General features: G+C 52.9%; 1 protein-coding gene across 1 annotated transcript in view; it reads right to left on the reverse strand.

Moving 5' to 3' along the window:
• The window catches only part of BLK (BLK proto-oncogene, Src family tyrosine kinase), a 48,623-nt gene that overhangs the window by 9,048 nt on the left and 26,999 nt on the right, over nucleotides 1-12,576 (reverse strand). Inside the window, exons 2-7 of the mRNA XM_007471122.1 lie at nucleotides 10,933-11,041; nucleotides 8,583-8,637; nucleotides 6,990-7,083; nucleotides 5,976-6,074; nucleotides 4,847-4,950; nucleotides 338-484 (exon numbers count right to left, since the gene is read on the reverse strand). Of these exons, the coding sequence (XP_007471184.1) occupies nucleotides 338-484; nucleotides 4,847-4,950; nucleotides 5,976-6,074; nucleotides 6,990-7,083; nucleotides 8,583-8,637; nucleotides 10,933-11,040 (607 nt within the window). The 5' untranslated portion in view covers nucleotide 11,041. The remainder of the gene's footprint in view (nucleotides 1-337; nucleotides 485-4,846; nucleotides 4,951-5,975; nucleotides 6,075-6,989; nucleotides 7,084-8,582; nucleotides 8,638-10,932; nucleotides 11,042-12,576) is intronic.

Here is a 12,576-nt window from a genome sequence, read left to right on the forward strand (position 1 = left end):
AAACACACACACACACACACACACACACACACACACGGCTCTCTGCATTCGTTTTGCATTAAGCAAGGAATGCTATCATTGTCTTGCTGTCTCTAAGACTGAAAATACTTGTTACTCTCCAAGTGGTCACAGCCAGTAGAGGGGATTAGGGACACAGAATGTGAATCATTATGTTGACAGTTGTCAACTCCTTAGGTCCAGCCTTGGGATAATCCTCCACCCCTCCACCAAGATGGCACCAATAATTCACACCATCCTGAGATCTTAGTGATAGAGAAATACAAGGGCTCCTCTGGTACAAGCCCCCCATGCCCCCTCATCAGATGCCCCCTCTTACTAGAATAGTGCTGCACCAAAGCCTGCAGGGTGGGGAAGGTGTTTCGGGGGGAGATGTAATAGCCGCCTTCATCCAGGGAGCGGATCTTATAGTGTTTGATCACCTCCCCCTGGGTGGTCACATCCTTCACAGACAGAGAAAAGGCACCTGGAGGGTTAATAAAGACACATACATGAGAAGCAAGGCATAGAGGCCTTGCTTCTCCCAGGACTGGGATTTGGGCTTCATTTCAATACCCTGGAAAAAAGTTCCCCAAATTCTGCTCTCCATTTTGACCACTTCCATCAAAAGTTACCTTTTCCTTCATCTCACCCTCCACCCTCCTGGAAGCCTTTCCTCTCAGCTCCATCTGACTCTGTCCTTGACGTTCCTCCCCAAATCTCCCAAAACTCAGCCAGAGAATCCCAGAACTCTGGAGCAGGCAGGATGTTATCTTAGCAATCAGGCTGTCCCCCAACTTGGGCCCTGGGGCTTGCGGACCCTTTGCCATGGGATATTGAGAAATATAGAGTTGTTGGAGGGACTAAGAGACTGACTCGTTCATTCATTCATTCATTCATTCATTCTAGCTGAAAGGCTGACCCTACCCCACATGCAATAGTAAATTACAACCCCAAGCACTCCTGTCCATGGGGGAGAACATAAGGCACTCCCCAGGGGTTCTGTTCAAATCCATACACACAACTAGGTATTCTGTCTTCTAGGTGAATGTAGCAGATGCCAAGGGTTAAGAGCAATTTAGATCGCACGTTTTCAGCTGAAAAACATTCCACGAACTTGATGGTTTTTATAAAGCGCCTCTGTCCAGCTCTCTGGGCACCACACTCCTCCACTCTTATTTGGAAGATGAGGAAGCTGAGGCCCAGAAGGGGGATGTCGCTTTGCCCCAGGGCCCTCCGCTGGCCAGCGGCAGGCTTGGGGGCTCCCGTGCCCTTCCTAAGGGCTCGCCTACCTCGAGCAGTACCACCCTTCCCCGCCAGGTGTCAGGCTTGGACACCTCTTGTCCTGGGTGTGGGCGCTTGATTTTGCTCTGCGGTGTTTGTCTTCAGGCGTCTTTCCTCCCCCATCAGACCATCAGCCCAGCTCAAACCCCTTCTCCCCTAACCCTTGGCCATTGCGCCTCTCTTATTGCCCACCTGCAAAAGGATGCGGAGAAGCCTTGCGCCCCGCAGCGCGCCCTGCCTCCGCCACAGCCCGCTCCACGCTCCGGACCCCAGCCCCGCCCGCACACGGCAAACTGTGGCCCCGACTTCGCCCCGGGTGGGTGCAACGTGCCCCGGTATCTCAGGAACCAGAAAGTGGCTCTAGTGAGTCCATTCAACCGCGCATCACCCTAGTGAGGAAAGGAGCTGTTCTCCCCATTCCCTCCGCTGCACCCGGCTTGCAAATCCTCTAGATCAGCCAAGGAGACCGGGCTTTCCTCCAGCAGGGCAGCAGAGGCTCGGATTTAGGGCCTCTCTCTAGTGTGGGCTCCTCCTAGGGACTGTCCTGAATATCTATGTACAACCTGGCATTCCTTCCTCTTAAAGGGGACTTCAGTCCTTGCGGTTCACAAAATCCGGATCCCCTTGTCCTGTCTCCACGCTGTGTGTGGGCTGCGCTGGGCATAGGCAAGGCTGGGCTCCCAGAGATTGAGATTTCTTAACACTGTAAGGACCACCTGCCCTTGAACTGGGAAACTAGTCAGTCCTCACACAGATACCAATTAAATGAAGCTTGAGAAGCTAAGGGATGTCCTGGAGGCCTCTCGGGGCTAGAACTCGCTCCCTGGCTTCTGGGGGCAGTGTTCCTTCCCCATCTCCCATCCTCTGTCTGTGGCCTCCAGATGCTTTGGAGTTCGGTGGAGTGTGCGCATGTGTATGCAGGGATGTGTCTATGTGCGTGGCGTCCCGAAGCCTCAGCTCCATCTGGCCAATCCCAGCCTGGACTAGCTGAGGAGGGGGGCAAGGACAGGAGGAGACAGCCACCACCCTTAGAGACCCCTTCCTCCTTCACACTGAGGTTGGGGACGCCCTTTCCCTCCAGGGGGTCCCTTAGCAATAGGCAACAATTAAAACATCATTTCCAGGTGAAATGACGTGATGTCTGGGATTTGCTTCAAAGTAAGAGTGGTGGGTGGTGATATACACAAAACGAGATTAGCTGGGTTGATTATTGTTGAAGCTGGGTGTTGGGTACAGGGGCTCCATTATACTCTTCGCTTTACTTCCGTATGCATTTGAAATATTCTACAGCAAACAAAACACTTATGTCATCTCTAATGATTCCCATATTGTTTCTTGGACATAGGTGCACTGCTATTCAAATGGAGTAGTGGCAATATCCTAATATGCATGTGTATATAATTTAATGCATCCATGGGTGCATTTCTGGAAATTCTGCACAGAGCACCCCAACGCACCATTGCATCCCTCCACCTCCCCCACCTGGTTCTGACCCTTTGAGGGGCAGTGAGCTGTGGGAGCTCCCCTGAGCCTCCAGTGGGTTGTAAGCAGCTCTCTTTGTCCAGCTTTTGCTGCTTTAGTGTTTCCACTCACTGCAGTTCTCAAGCCATGGATGGAGCTGAAGGGTAAGCCAGCGGGCAGGGGAGGGGGTGGTGCTCCCACCAGGAAAGCCCTGTCTTTTCTCTTTGCCCCAACACAGGGGGCCAGGCTCACAGCCCAGCCACCCTCTCTCCCCTTCACCTCTGATGTCGCTGCTGCCACCTCCTCTCCTGTAACAGGTCCCTCTGTGCAGTGTCCTGATAACAAAGGCTTTCTTCACCCTGCTTGGGAAACTCCCCTCCATCCACCCAGGTTAGGCCAGTTTGACACGTTTTAGAGCTTGTGAAGATTTTTGGTGCCCCTCAGATGATCTGGGCCCTGACGCTTGTTCACTGTTGGTCTTGAATGAGTCACTTCTTCCCTCAGGGAGTCAGTTTTCTCATCTTTCAAATGGGGGTATTGGCCCAGTACCTCAAAGATGGAAGACTAGTGGCAAACGTGTACCAGGAAGCATATATAATAACAAGGTTCATAGCAGCACGTTCATAACAGACCCAAACTCGAAACAACCCCAAGTCCACCAACGTCAGCATGGAGAAACAGCAATAACTTATGGAATATTCATATACTAGATTCCGTATAGCAGTCAAAGCGAACTGTTGCTATCCTTAACAACACGAGTGAGTCTGTTATGGGCTGAATTGTGTCCCCCCCTCCCCACAAATTCCTGTGCTGAAGTCCTAACCCCCAGTACATCAGAATGTGACTATCTTTGGAAATAGGGTCTTTGAAGAGGTGATTACATTAAAATGAGGTCATTGGGGTGGGCCTTGATCCAATATGACTGGTGTCCTTATAAGAAGAGAGGATGAGGACACAGACACACACAGAGGGACGACCGAGTGAGGACACAGGGAGAAGACGGCCACCTGCAAGCCAGGGAGAGAGGCCTCAGGAGCAACCAACCCTGCCCACACCTTGATCTCAGATTTCTAGCCTCCAGAACTGTGGGAAAACACATTTCTGTTGTTTAAGTCCCCCAGTTCCTGGTACTTTGCCTCAGAAGGCCTGGCAAACAAATACAGAATCTTACAGTGTTGAGTGAAAGGAATAGGACACACACAAAAACTAAAATAGTATGATTCCATTTGTATAAAGGTGAAAAACAGACAAAACATGGGTGGCAAAACTATAAAGAAAGATAAGGAAGGATTTCCATCCAAGTCAGGACAGTGGTGGCTTCTCTGGCGGGTGAGGAGGTGAATCAGAAAGGGGCACCGGTGGGGCAGGGAGAGGGGCTTTGGGTGTGTGGAATGTTCTCGCTCTTGTGGTTACACAGGTGTTTACTTAGCGTGACTCTATGTTTATAATTATGCACTCATTTATAATTTATGCAATTTTTAGATGTGTTTTATACTTTATAGCAGAAAGAACTTTGAGGAGGAAAGACAGAGAGAAAACTAAAGACAGAGAAAGAGAAAACGCAGTGGCCTGAGGGTGGTGGCAGAAACGTTCTGCTCGGTCAGTGGGTTTGAATCTGTGTGTCCCCCAGATCTCAGTGATCACTGCCCCTCCTTGTATATCACAAACTTATACCTCACGGGCTCTTGGAAGTGTCTGAGTCACAGCCTCTAGCTGAGATTATCTCTAAGGATTCTTTCAGCTCCCAAATCCTTTGATTCCAGACATGGCCCTGGGTCACACCCCCTCTTCTGCCCTCACCAGCCTCAGCACCCCTGCTGACCGAGGCAGTGCGAGACCAGCCCGAGATGGGAGCAGCTCTCGTGCTGGGCACATTTCCAGCGGGGCCCTGGGAGAACTGTCCATGTGTACAGCCTCACGCTCAGTTACCGGATACCCATGGGCTGTCCTGGCTGGCCTGATGTGGGAGGGACCCCCCGGGGGGAACGCTGCCAGGTTCTCCTGCCTAGCACCCCACACCCTGGCCCCCTCCCAACTCCCAGAAGCAAGGCTGCAGGTGGGGCTCCCGGGCTGCACAGGGAGGGCAGCAGAGGCCCAGGCTTACCTTTGCTGGTTCCGCTCTCTCTGATAAGAAAGGAGCCGGCCTTATTGATTGGAGCCAGAAGCTGCCTCTCGGCATCTCTCCGGCCAATTGATCTAAAGAACCACCTGGAAAAGAAAAACACAAAGGCAGACAGACCTCAGAGAGTGGCCACGCTCCCGGGGATATTGTCACCCAAGTCCCTTCCCTCCAGAGATAAAATGTGTTCCTGTTGCCAACTTAACCCTGAGCTGAGCCCCCACATTTTGATACATGAAATACCCCTCGGTCCCTTTCCCTGCTGTCAGCGATGGACTTGGTGTTTTCTTGAAATGAAAGGAGAGCAGTATTTGGTGCCCTTTGTTAATTTTGCTCCGGGAGAATGTACCTGACATCTTCCCTCACAACCCACCCTCCTTGGGGGTGGGTCTCTAGTGCCCCTTGAGCATGGGCTGGTCAGGGTGGATGTGCCCGCCCCACACTGGTCCAGGGACAGGCACAGGGCTGGGCGTGCTGGGCAAGAGGCCCTCCTGGGGGCAAGCATCGCTGGATGGGAACACTAGACGAGGCGGCAGACCCGTGCCAGCTCGGGAGTTTGACAGACTCTGAGCTCCTTCAGGGCAGGGGTCACGTCATAATGGGTTTTGCATCCTCCCCAGTCCTGGGCAGAGCTGGGGCTCTGGCTCTGTTTGCTCAGGGCACTAATGCTCGAGGCCCTGGCTGGTGCCGTGTGCAGGTGGGTTATGAGGATGCTGGGGCGGAGCTGTCCCCTAAGGCCCCCATCCTGTGAGTCCCCCGAGGTGCAAGCCCTGAGTCCTGTCCTGGAGGCAGGGGAGGGGGGTGGCTGATCAAGGCAGTGGGACATGGGGTTGTCTCTATCAGGTTAACCAGGAAATGGGCAGCTCCCATTTTACAGATGGGAAGGGTGAGATGGGCTCCCTGAGTGACACCTTCAGTGTCACACAGAGATTTAAACGTTGCTGGGACATTAGACAAGCCTTTCCCAGCGGCACCAAGTCCCCACCCCTCTCCTGCCCACTCTGTGCCGGGTTCACACCCTGCTCTGCTCTTTAGCTACTTTCTGGCTCTGCCCTGCACAGACTAGAAGCAGCCAGCACATGCCTCTGCTCTGAGGGGCCTTCTGTCCACCTACTTTTCCACTTCCAGGGTCTCTATTCGGGTCACAAAGTTGCTGGGCACGTAGCCTTCTCTTCCTGTGATGAGAGACTTGGCCAACCACCAGTCTCCAGCTCTAGGTGGGAAAGAAAAACAAAACAGGTAGCGGCTCCCACAGGCCTCTCTGGGCAGCTCACAGCCCACAGCATCTCACCCCTGGGAGGCAGAGGATTCGAGAGGCAGGTGGCCGGGCAGAGGGGAGGGAACTGGGGCCAGGGGCTCAGTGATGCGGGGTGTCCAGGTCATTCCAACTCGCCAGCATCCGATGGGCCCAAGATGCTCCTGGCCCAGGGGAGGAAAGGGAACAACGCAGCCTCCAGGGGAGGTTTGTCTCCATAGCCTGATCCACTCACGAGGGCCCCAGTCCTCTGGTGAGCTGCCTTCCTCTCGATTAATGGGACACGTATAGGGTTTGGGGAGTGAATTTGGACTGGACGGGAAAGACAGAAACAAAGAGGGCTGCAGAGGAGAGGACCAACCGGAGCCCACAGATGGTCAAAAGGTCAGGGCCTTCACACGTTATCGCAGAACATCAAGAAATAAAGGAGCCCTCAGCCTCCACAGGACAAGCCCGACGTGAGAGAGAGTAGCTTTAGAGCAGTTTCTGAGAAGAAACTCTGGATACTCTAAAGCTGAATTCACGGGTATGGTCTCATGTGAGATCTTGTCTGGCAAGGGAGACAAATCTGGACACAACAGACTCCAGCCCAGAGCTATGATGCAGCAGCCAGGCAAGCGTTGTGGGCATCAGGAGGGCTTCATGGAGGAGGTGACGTTAAAGGTGGGTTTTGAAGGAAGAGTAGGGTTTTGACAGCAGAGTAGGAGGTAGTGAATACGAACCCCTACTACTGAGTGACTGGGCTGGGCTGGGGGGCAGGGCACTGGAGAAGGTATTCTGGAAGGCAGCCGCGCAGGGCAGTGGGTTGGGGGAAAGGTAGGTGGGCGGGGGGTGGGGTCCTGCAGTCACAGGGACGGTGTCCGGGACACTTACTCCTTCAGGATCTGCAGCTTCTCCCCCTTCAGCATCTGCAGGTCCCGGTCGTTCACGGCTTTGTAGTCATACAGGGCCACCACGAAGTGTTCCTCTAGGGTGAACAGGGAAGAGATGGTCACTGCTTGGGCTGCTAGAGCGATGGTAGGGGCTGGAAAAATCCCAAAGATCTAGGGAGATGGGCTGTGTGGACCTGAGGGACGCAGACCCACGTCTGGGAACCATCCCTTATCACTTCGGGGGCCATGACCCTCCCCTCTCTTCCCCTTCTCCCCCTGCCCTCCCTGCCTCTGTTCCAAGGGGAGTAGTGGTCTCGGAACATAGCAGCTGTAACTTTGACCTGTAACGGTACCCAAGGCCCTGTCACAGTGCTCTGGCTGGCAGTACCCAGACGAGCTGCTGGTCCCTGGAACGGAGTGGGCTCCGGAGCTTGGCTTATCATCTTTCCAATGACCACTGCTTTTCTGCACAGCTCTGGGGAGCGAAGACCCCCCGCCCTGAAAAAGGTCACCTGGAGACCACTTAGCGTCCCCAGAAGTAGATGACTCAGCTTTGTCACCAGAGTTTGGCTGTTCACCTCCCCTCGGCGGGAAGGGGGGCTGGAATAGATGACAGAGGCCTCCTCCGGTTCTGAGATTCAAGGTCTTGTGCCAAAGGCAGTTGGTTTTACTTCCTTCTCCTGCGCTTCCTTCCTGGAGATGTGAAGCCCCCGGCAGGAAGTAAGGATCTCCCCTAACGGTAATTAACCGTGATCCTCAGCACGGATAAGAAACACCAGGCACCAGGTGAGGCCACTAACTGGGTTCCAGCTCTTGACTGACAGACTCTGAGCTCCTTCGAGGAGGGGCCCCATTGTAATTAGTTTTGCATCCTCCGCAGTCCTGGGGCAGAGCTGGGCTCTGGGTTGTTTGTTCAGTGCAGTCCTGTGAGTGCTCTAATGCCTGAGGCCTCCCGGTGCTGGATGCAGGTGGGTTATGAGGATGCTGGGGCACAGCTCTCCTGGAAGCCCCATCCTGTGAGCCCCTGCCCCGGCCTGAACCCCCGAGGTCATTCATTATGTCAGAGGGCCGAGGTCATTCATTATGTCACCTCCACAGTCCGGCCCCTCAGAGTGGAAGCAGAGACCAGGGGTGGTTAGAAGGCCGGCAGGGAGCCTTTGAAAGTGGGCTGGGAAACTAGATATGGGAAACTCCATATGGAACAGAGCACGGGCTGGGATGCAGAGCCATCGGCCTTCGCCCTTGGAGGTTGGGAGCTAGAATTTTTGAAAGCCTGGGTTTGACGATGCTGTTTGTATTTGCTGTAACTCCTTTGGTGCTCATTCGTAGTTTGTAAAGTCTTCAAAAAAAAAAAAAAAAGCCCACCCAGGCACTAAATGAGCTGGTGCTTGGCTCCTGGAGGGACAACCCCCAAGGGCAGGTGAAGCCTAGGGCACCTCACTCAGCCTCCCCCAGGCCTCCTCCTCTCTGACCCTCGAGGGCCCATCTTCCCCAGGAAGCTGCTCCTACCTCGGCCCCTGTTCCAACTGCACGAAGCCGGGGCCCGGAGGATGTGGCCAGGGGAGCCTCAGCTGCCGAAGCAGCCCCTTCTTACCTTGGTCCGGGTGCCTGGTGTCAGGAGGGGGTGGAGCCAGGTGGTTAAACACGACCTGGAGCGGAAATGCACGTGCTCTGTGTTAGGTCACGGCCCCGAGGCCTGGGCAGGGCAGGAGGGGTGAGACTGCTCCGTGCCAGCTGGAGGGTCTGGGGGAGCCTCTCTGCTGGCCCAGGAGGCTGCACAGGTAAATTCTACACGTGCTGCCTCAGGCCCCAGGTGCCAGTGCCACGTCCCACAAGCCGGGACCGCCTGCCCAACTACACGTGTGGCCGGAGGAGGGGTACGTGGGGATGCCTCAACTTCGTAAGAGGAAGCTGTGGAACTGTGGGAGGAAGCCGTATCACCCAGGTTAAAATCCTGGTTCTTCTTTAGAAGAGAAATTGCAAAAGAGTATTTGCTCTCAAGGGAAATTATTTTAAAAGCGTATTTCCCTCAAACTCAACAGATGTATTCCCAGGTATGTACCCTGTAGAGAAACCTTTGCACCGGAAGGCTCCCAGAAAAAAAATTAAAAAAATAAAAATCGTTGAAGTGTGGAAATCACCCTTTGACCAAAGACAGACGAAGAGACAAACTGGAGCGAGTCATGCAACGAAACCCGGGGCGAGTTCGGGGCTACAGCCCCAGGCATCCCCGTGGATAAAACCCACAAACGTAATGGAGATCCAAAACCCACGTCTCAGACGAATACGCGCTGTCTGATTCAACGGATTTAAAGTTCACAACAGGTAAAGTCAAACTGAAGGGTGTTTAGAAACATATCCATATGTGATCACACCGAAAAAGCGAAGCTAAGCAACGATAAACACTCTCAGGACAGTGGGGCCTGGGGTGACGAGGATAGACTGGGGGCAGCAGACAGTCTCAACCGATCACCTTCTACTTCTGAATATGACAGAGCTGTGCTGGCTCTTCATTTCTATTCTTTGTTCAACTTGACATATGCGTTACAAATTTTTTTTTTTTTTGGCCACGCAGCATGTGGGATTCCCCCACCAGGGATCGAACCCGTGCCCCCTGCATTGGGAGCATGGAGTCTTAACCACTGGGGCTGCCAGGGAAGTCCCCAAATATTCTTTTTGTATTCCATATTTACTGAACACAATTTTGCAGTAGGATTTTGCAAAATGGCATGTATAGCGTGGTTCCATTGACAATATAAACATGTAATACAAATAACCCACAGAAAAGGGGTCTGGAGGCAGGAGCTCTGAAGTGCTAACACCAGGTATCATTGGGCAGTGGAATAATGAGTATTTACGATTTTTTTCCATAATTAATCAATATGATGTGACTTTTAAAAAAGTTTAAAACCTTCCAGACTCTACTACTTATTAGCATATACCGAACACAGTCGAAGTTGGCGTTTTCCCAGTCGATCATTCATTCATTCAACAAACATTTCATTGCTACCTGCCAAGCCCTGCACTAAATTGGGACACGGATAAATAAGATTTCTCTAAGAAACAGGATTGGCAATCCCCCCTCCCCTCCCCCATCAGGTCACTGTCAGAATAAAGCAATGGCCAGTCAAATGTGCTGGTGAGGGTTGGGGGACCCGGGCATGACTCCCAACTGCCCCAGACCAAAAGGGGGTAGGTGGCCGGGTGGGGGAGACACGAACATCATCATTTAAAAGTGCCTCTTTGGGAATGCTACCGTCAAAGGGTGCCAACCATTTTGTGAACAGACCAGAACTGCATGACAGGCTCCATGAGAACTTGAGGGCCTGCTGCGGAGAAGAGGGCCCCTCCAGTCCTAGGCTGCCTTATCCCAGGACGGCAAGCTGCTTGGAATGCCAGCAGCAGTGCCACGAAAGGGACAATGACCATCAGGAGCTTCTGGGCAGGGGGGTGGGGGCAGCAGATGTTGCTAAATGCCCCAGACCCCACCCCCGCCCCACCCTTTCTTCAAGTTGACATTTTTTATTTCCTTTCCTCTTCAAGGCTGCCCGTGTGCATTGAAAACTGGCTAAGAATTACCGGGAGCCCCCTAGGCCCGGTCCTGTGCCTTACACACCTGCGTATGGTCACGTCCCCATCAGAAAGGCATTCTTACTGTACCCATTTTACAGATGCGGACACTGAGGCCCATAGGAGTTAAGTAACCTACCTGGAAGCACACCGCTCGTAGATTTAAGCTCAGCAATCTGGCTGCTAAGCTTGGTACTATGCCACCACTGCAACGTGGGTCATGGTGGCAGTGGGAGGGGCCTACTTGTTGGTGCCCCGCGTTGTCTAGAGATGGCGCTGGTGCTGGCTGGAGACGAGCAGCAGCCCCTGAGCCGCGTGGGGGAGCTCTGTGCGCCCCTCTCCCACCCCTCCAGCTGCGCACAGCAGCCACTCACCAGGGGCGGCAGTGGTGGGGCCTCTTTGCCCTGGGTGCTGGCCTTCTCGGGGCTCCATCTGCCCTTCCCCTTCTCCTTGACCTGCCTTTTGCTGCTTACCACTCCCATCCTGTCAGAGAGCACACAGCAGATTGGCGATGTGAGTAGGTTTTCAGAGCCTCTGTGCACAAGAGCGTCCCCAAACCCCTTCCTGTTGCCTATTAGAAAGGTGGGGAAGCAGGGGGGCAGAGAAGGTCAAAGTCAGAACATGGGGTCAGAAGGGGCTTGGGTGGGCTAAGCTTGCCTCCATCTTTTTTCCCAGAGCAGGAAGAAGTGGCCCAGCGAGGAGAGACTCCTGGGTTTAGGACACAGAGGTGGTCTGGCCTGAGGAAACTGCCAGAAACCGTCAGGGTGGATCCCAGGCCCCTGGGGGTAGGAGCGTTGCCGTCTAGAAAGAGGCTGACCAACGCGTCTGGTGGTCTGGGTTTCAGTCTTCACTTGGGAAAGTCACATTCCCTCTCTTGGCCCATGTTAGAACATTCTGAGGTTCTTTCCAGCTCAGATTTTCAGGCGAGATGCTGTAATTTAGGTCACAAAGATAGTACAGGCATCTAATGCCAACTTTTCAACAATATCGGGGAATCTTCTTGAGAGGTGAGTGAAGTACGAACAAGATTTTTCTTGGGTAAAGAATCTTCAAATGACAGATGTGGGAAAGACCCTGGAGACCACAGCCAAGAGCATCACCACTTCACCACCACCCCCATTCCAGGGCCGGCTGTTCAAGGAGCGCTTACGCGTGACCAAGAACTTCACCTATCTTGTATCATCCTTTCAGGTCTCTCTAAAATAAGTGCAAGTAGGAGGTCTGAGATGTTAAGCAGCTGGTTCCGGGTCAAAGAGTTAAGCAATGCAGAGCCAACCGTGGAGCCCTGGCGGACACTAGACCACCACACTTACCCACATTTTGGATAACGGATTATGGGGTTGTACTAGGAAGTGCTGCTGAATTTTATCAGGTGACTATTTAATATCTATTTATATGATAATTTTCTTCTTTAACTTGTTGATGTAATGAGTTATGTGGATCAATTTTCTGCTACTGAAACATCCTTGCATTCTGGAATAAAAGCTATTTGGGGGCTTCCCTGGTGGCGCAGTGGTTGAGAGTCCGCCTGCTGATGCAGGGGACGCGGGTTCGTGCCCCGGTCCGGGAGGATCCCACATGCCACGGAGCGGCTGGGCCTGTGAGCCATGGCCGCTGAGCCTGCGCGTCCGGAGCCTGTGCTCCGCAACGGGAGAGGCCACAGCAGTGAGAGGCCCGCGTACCGCGAAAAAACAAAAACAAAAACAAACAAACAAACAAAGCTATTTGGTTACAGTGCCTTAGTCTTTTTGATACACGGATGGGTCCTATTTGCTAATATTGTATTTTGAATGAAAATCTATATTCCTGAGCGTGATTGGTCTATAAGGAATTAATATTAAGATGATTCTGGCTTCATAACATACCGGGGATCTCTTCGTCTTTCTTCCTATGATCTTGAATCGTTTACTAACATTGGGATTATCTCTTCTTTAAAGACTACATGGAACTCAGCTGGTAAGTCATCTGTTCCTGGGACCCTTTTAAATAGTACATCTCTAAATAAATTTCCAGTTTCT

The sequence above is a fragment of the Lipotes vexillifer genome, unplaced genomic scaffold (genome assembly GCF_000442215.2).
Source record: "Lipotes vexillifer unplaced genomic scaffold, Lipotes_vexillifer_v1.1 scaffold770, whole genome shotgun sequence".
NCBI lineage: Eukaryota > Metazoa > Chordata > Mammalia > Artiodactyla > Lipotidae > Lipotes > Lipotes vexillifer.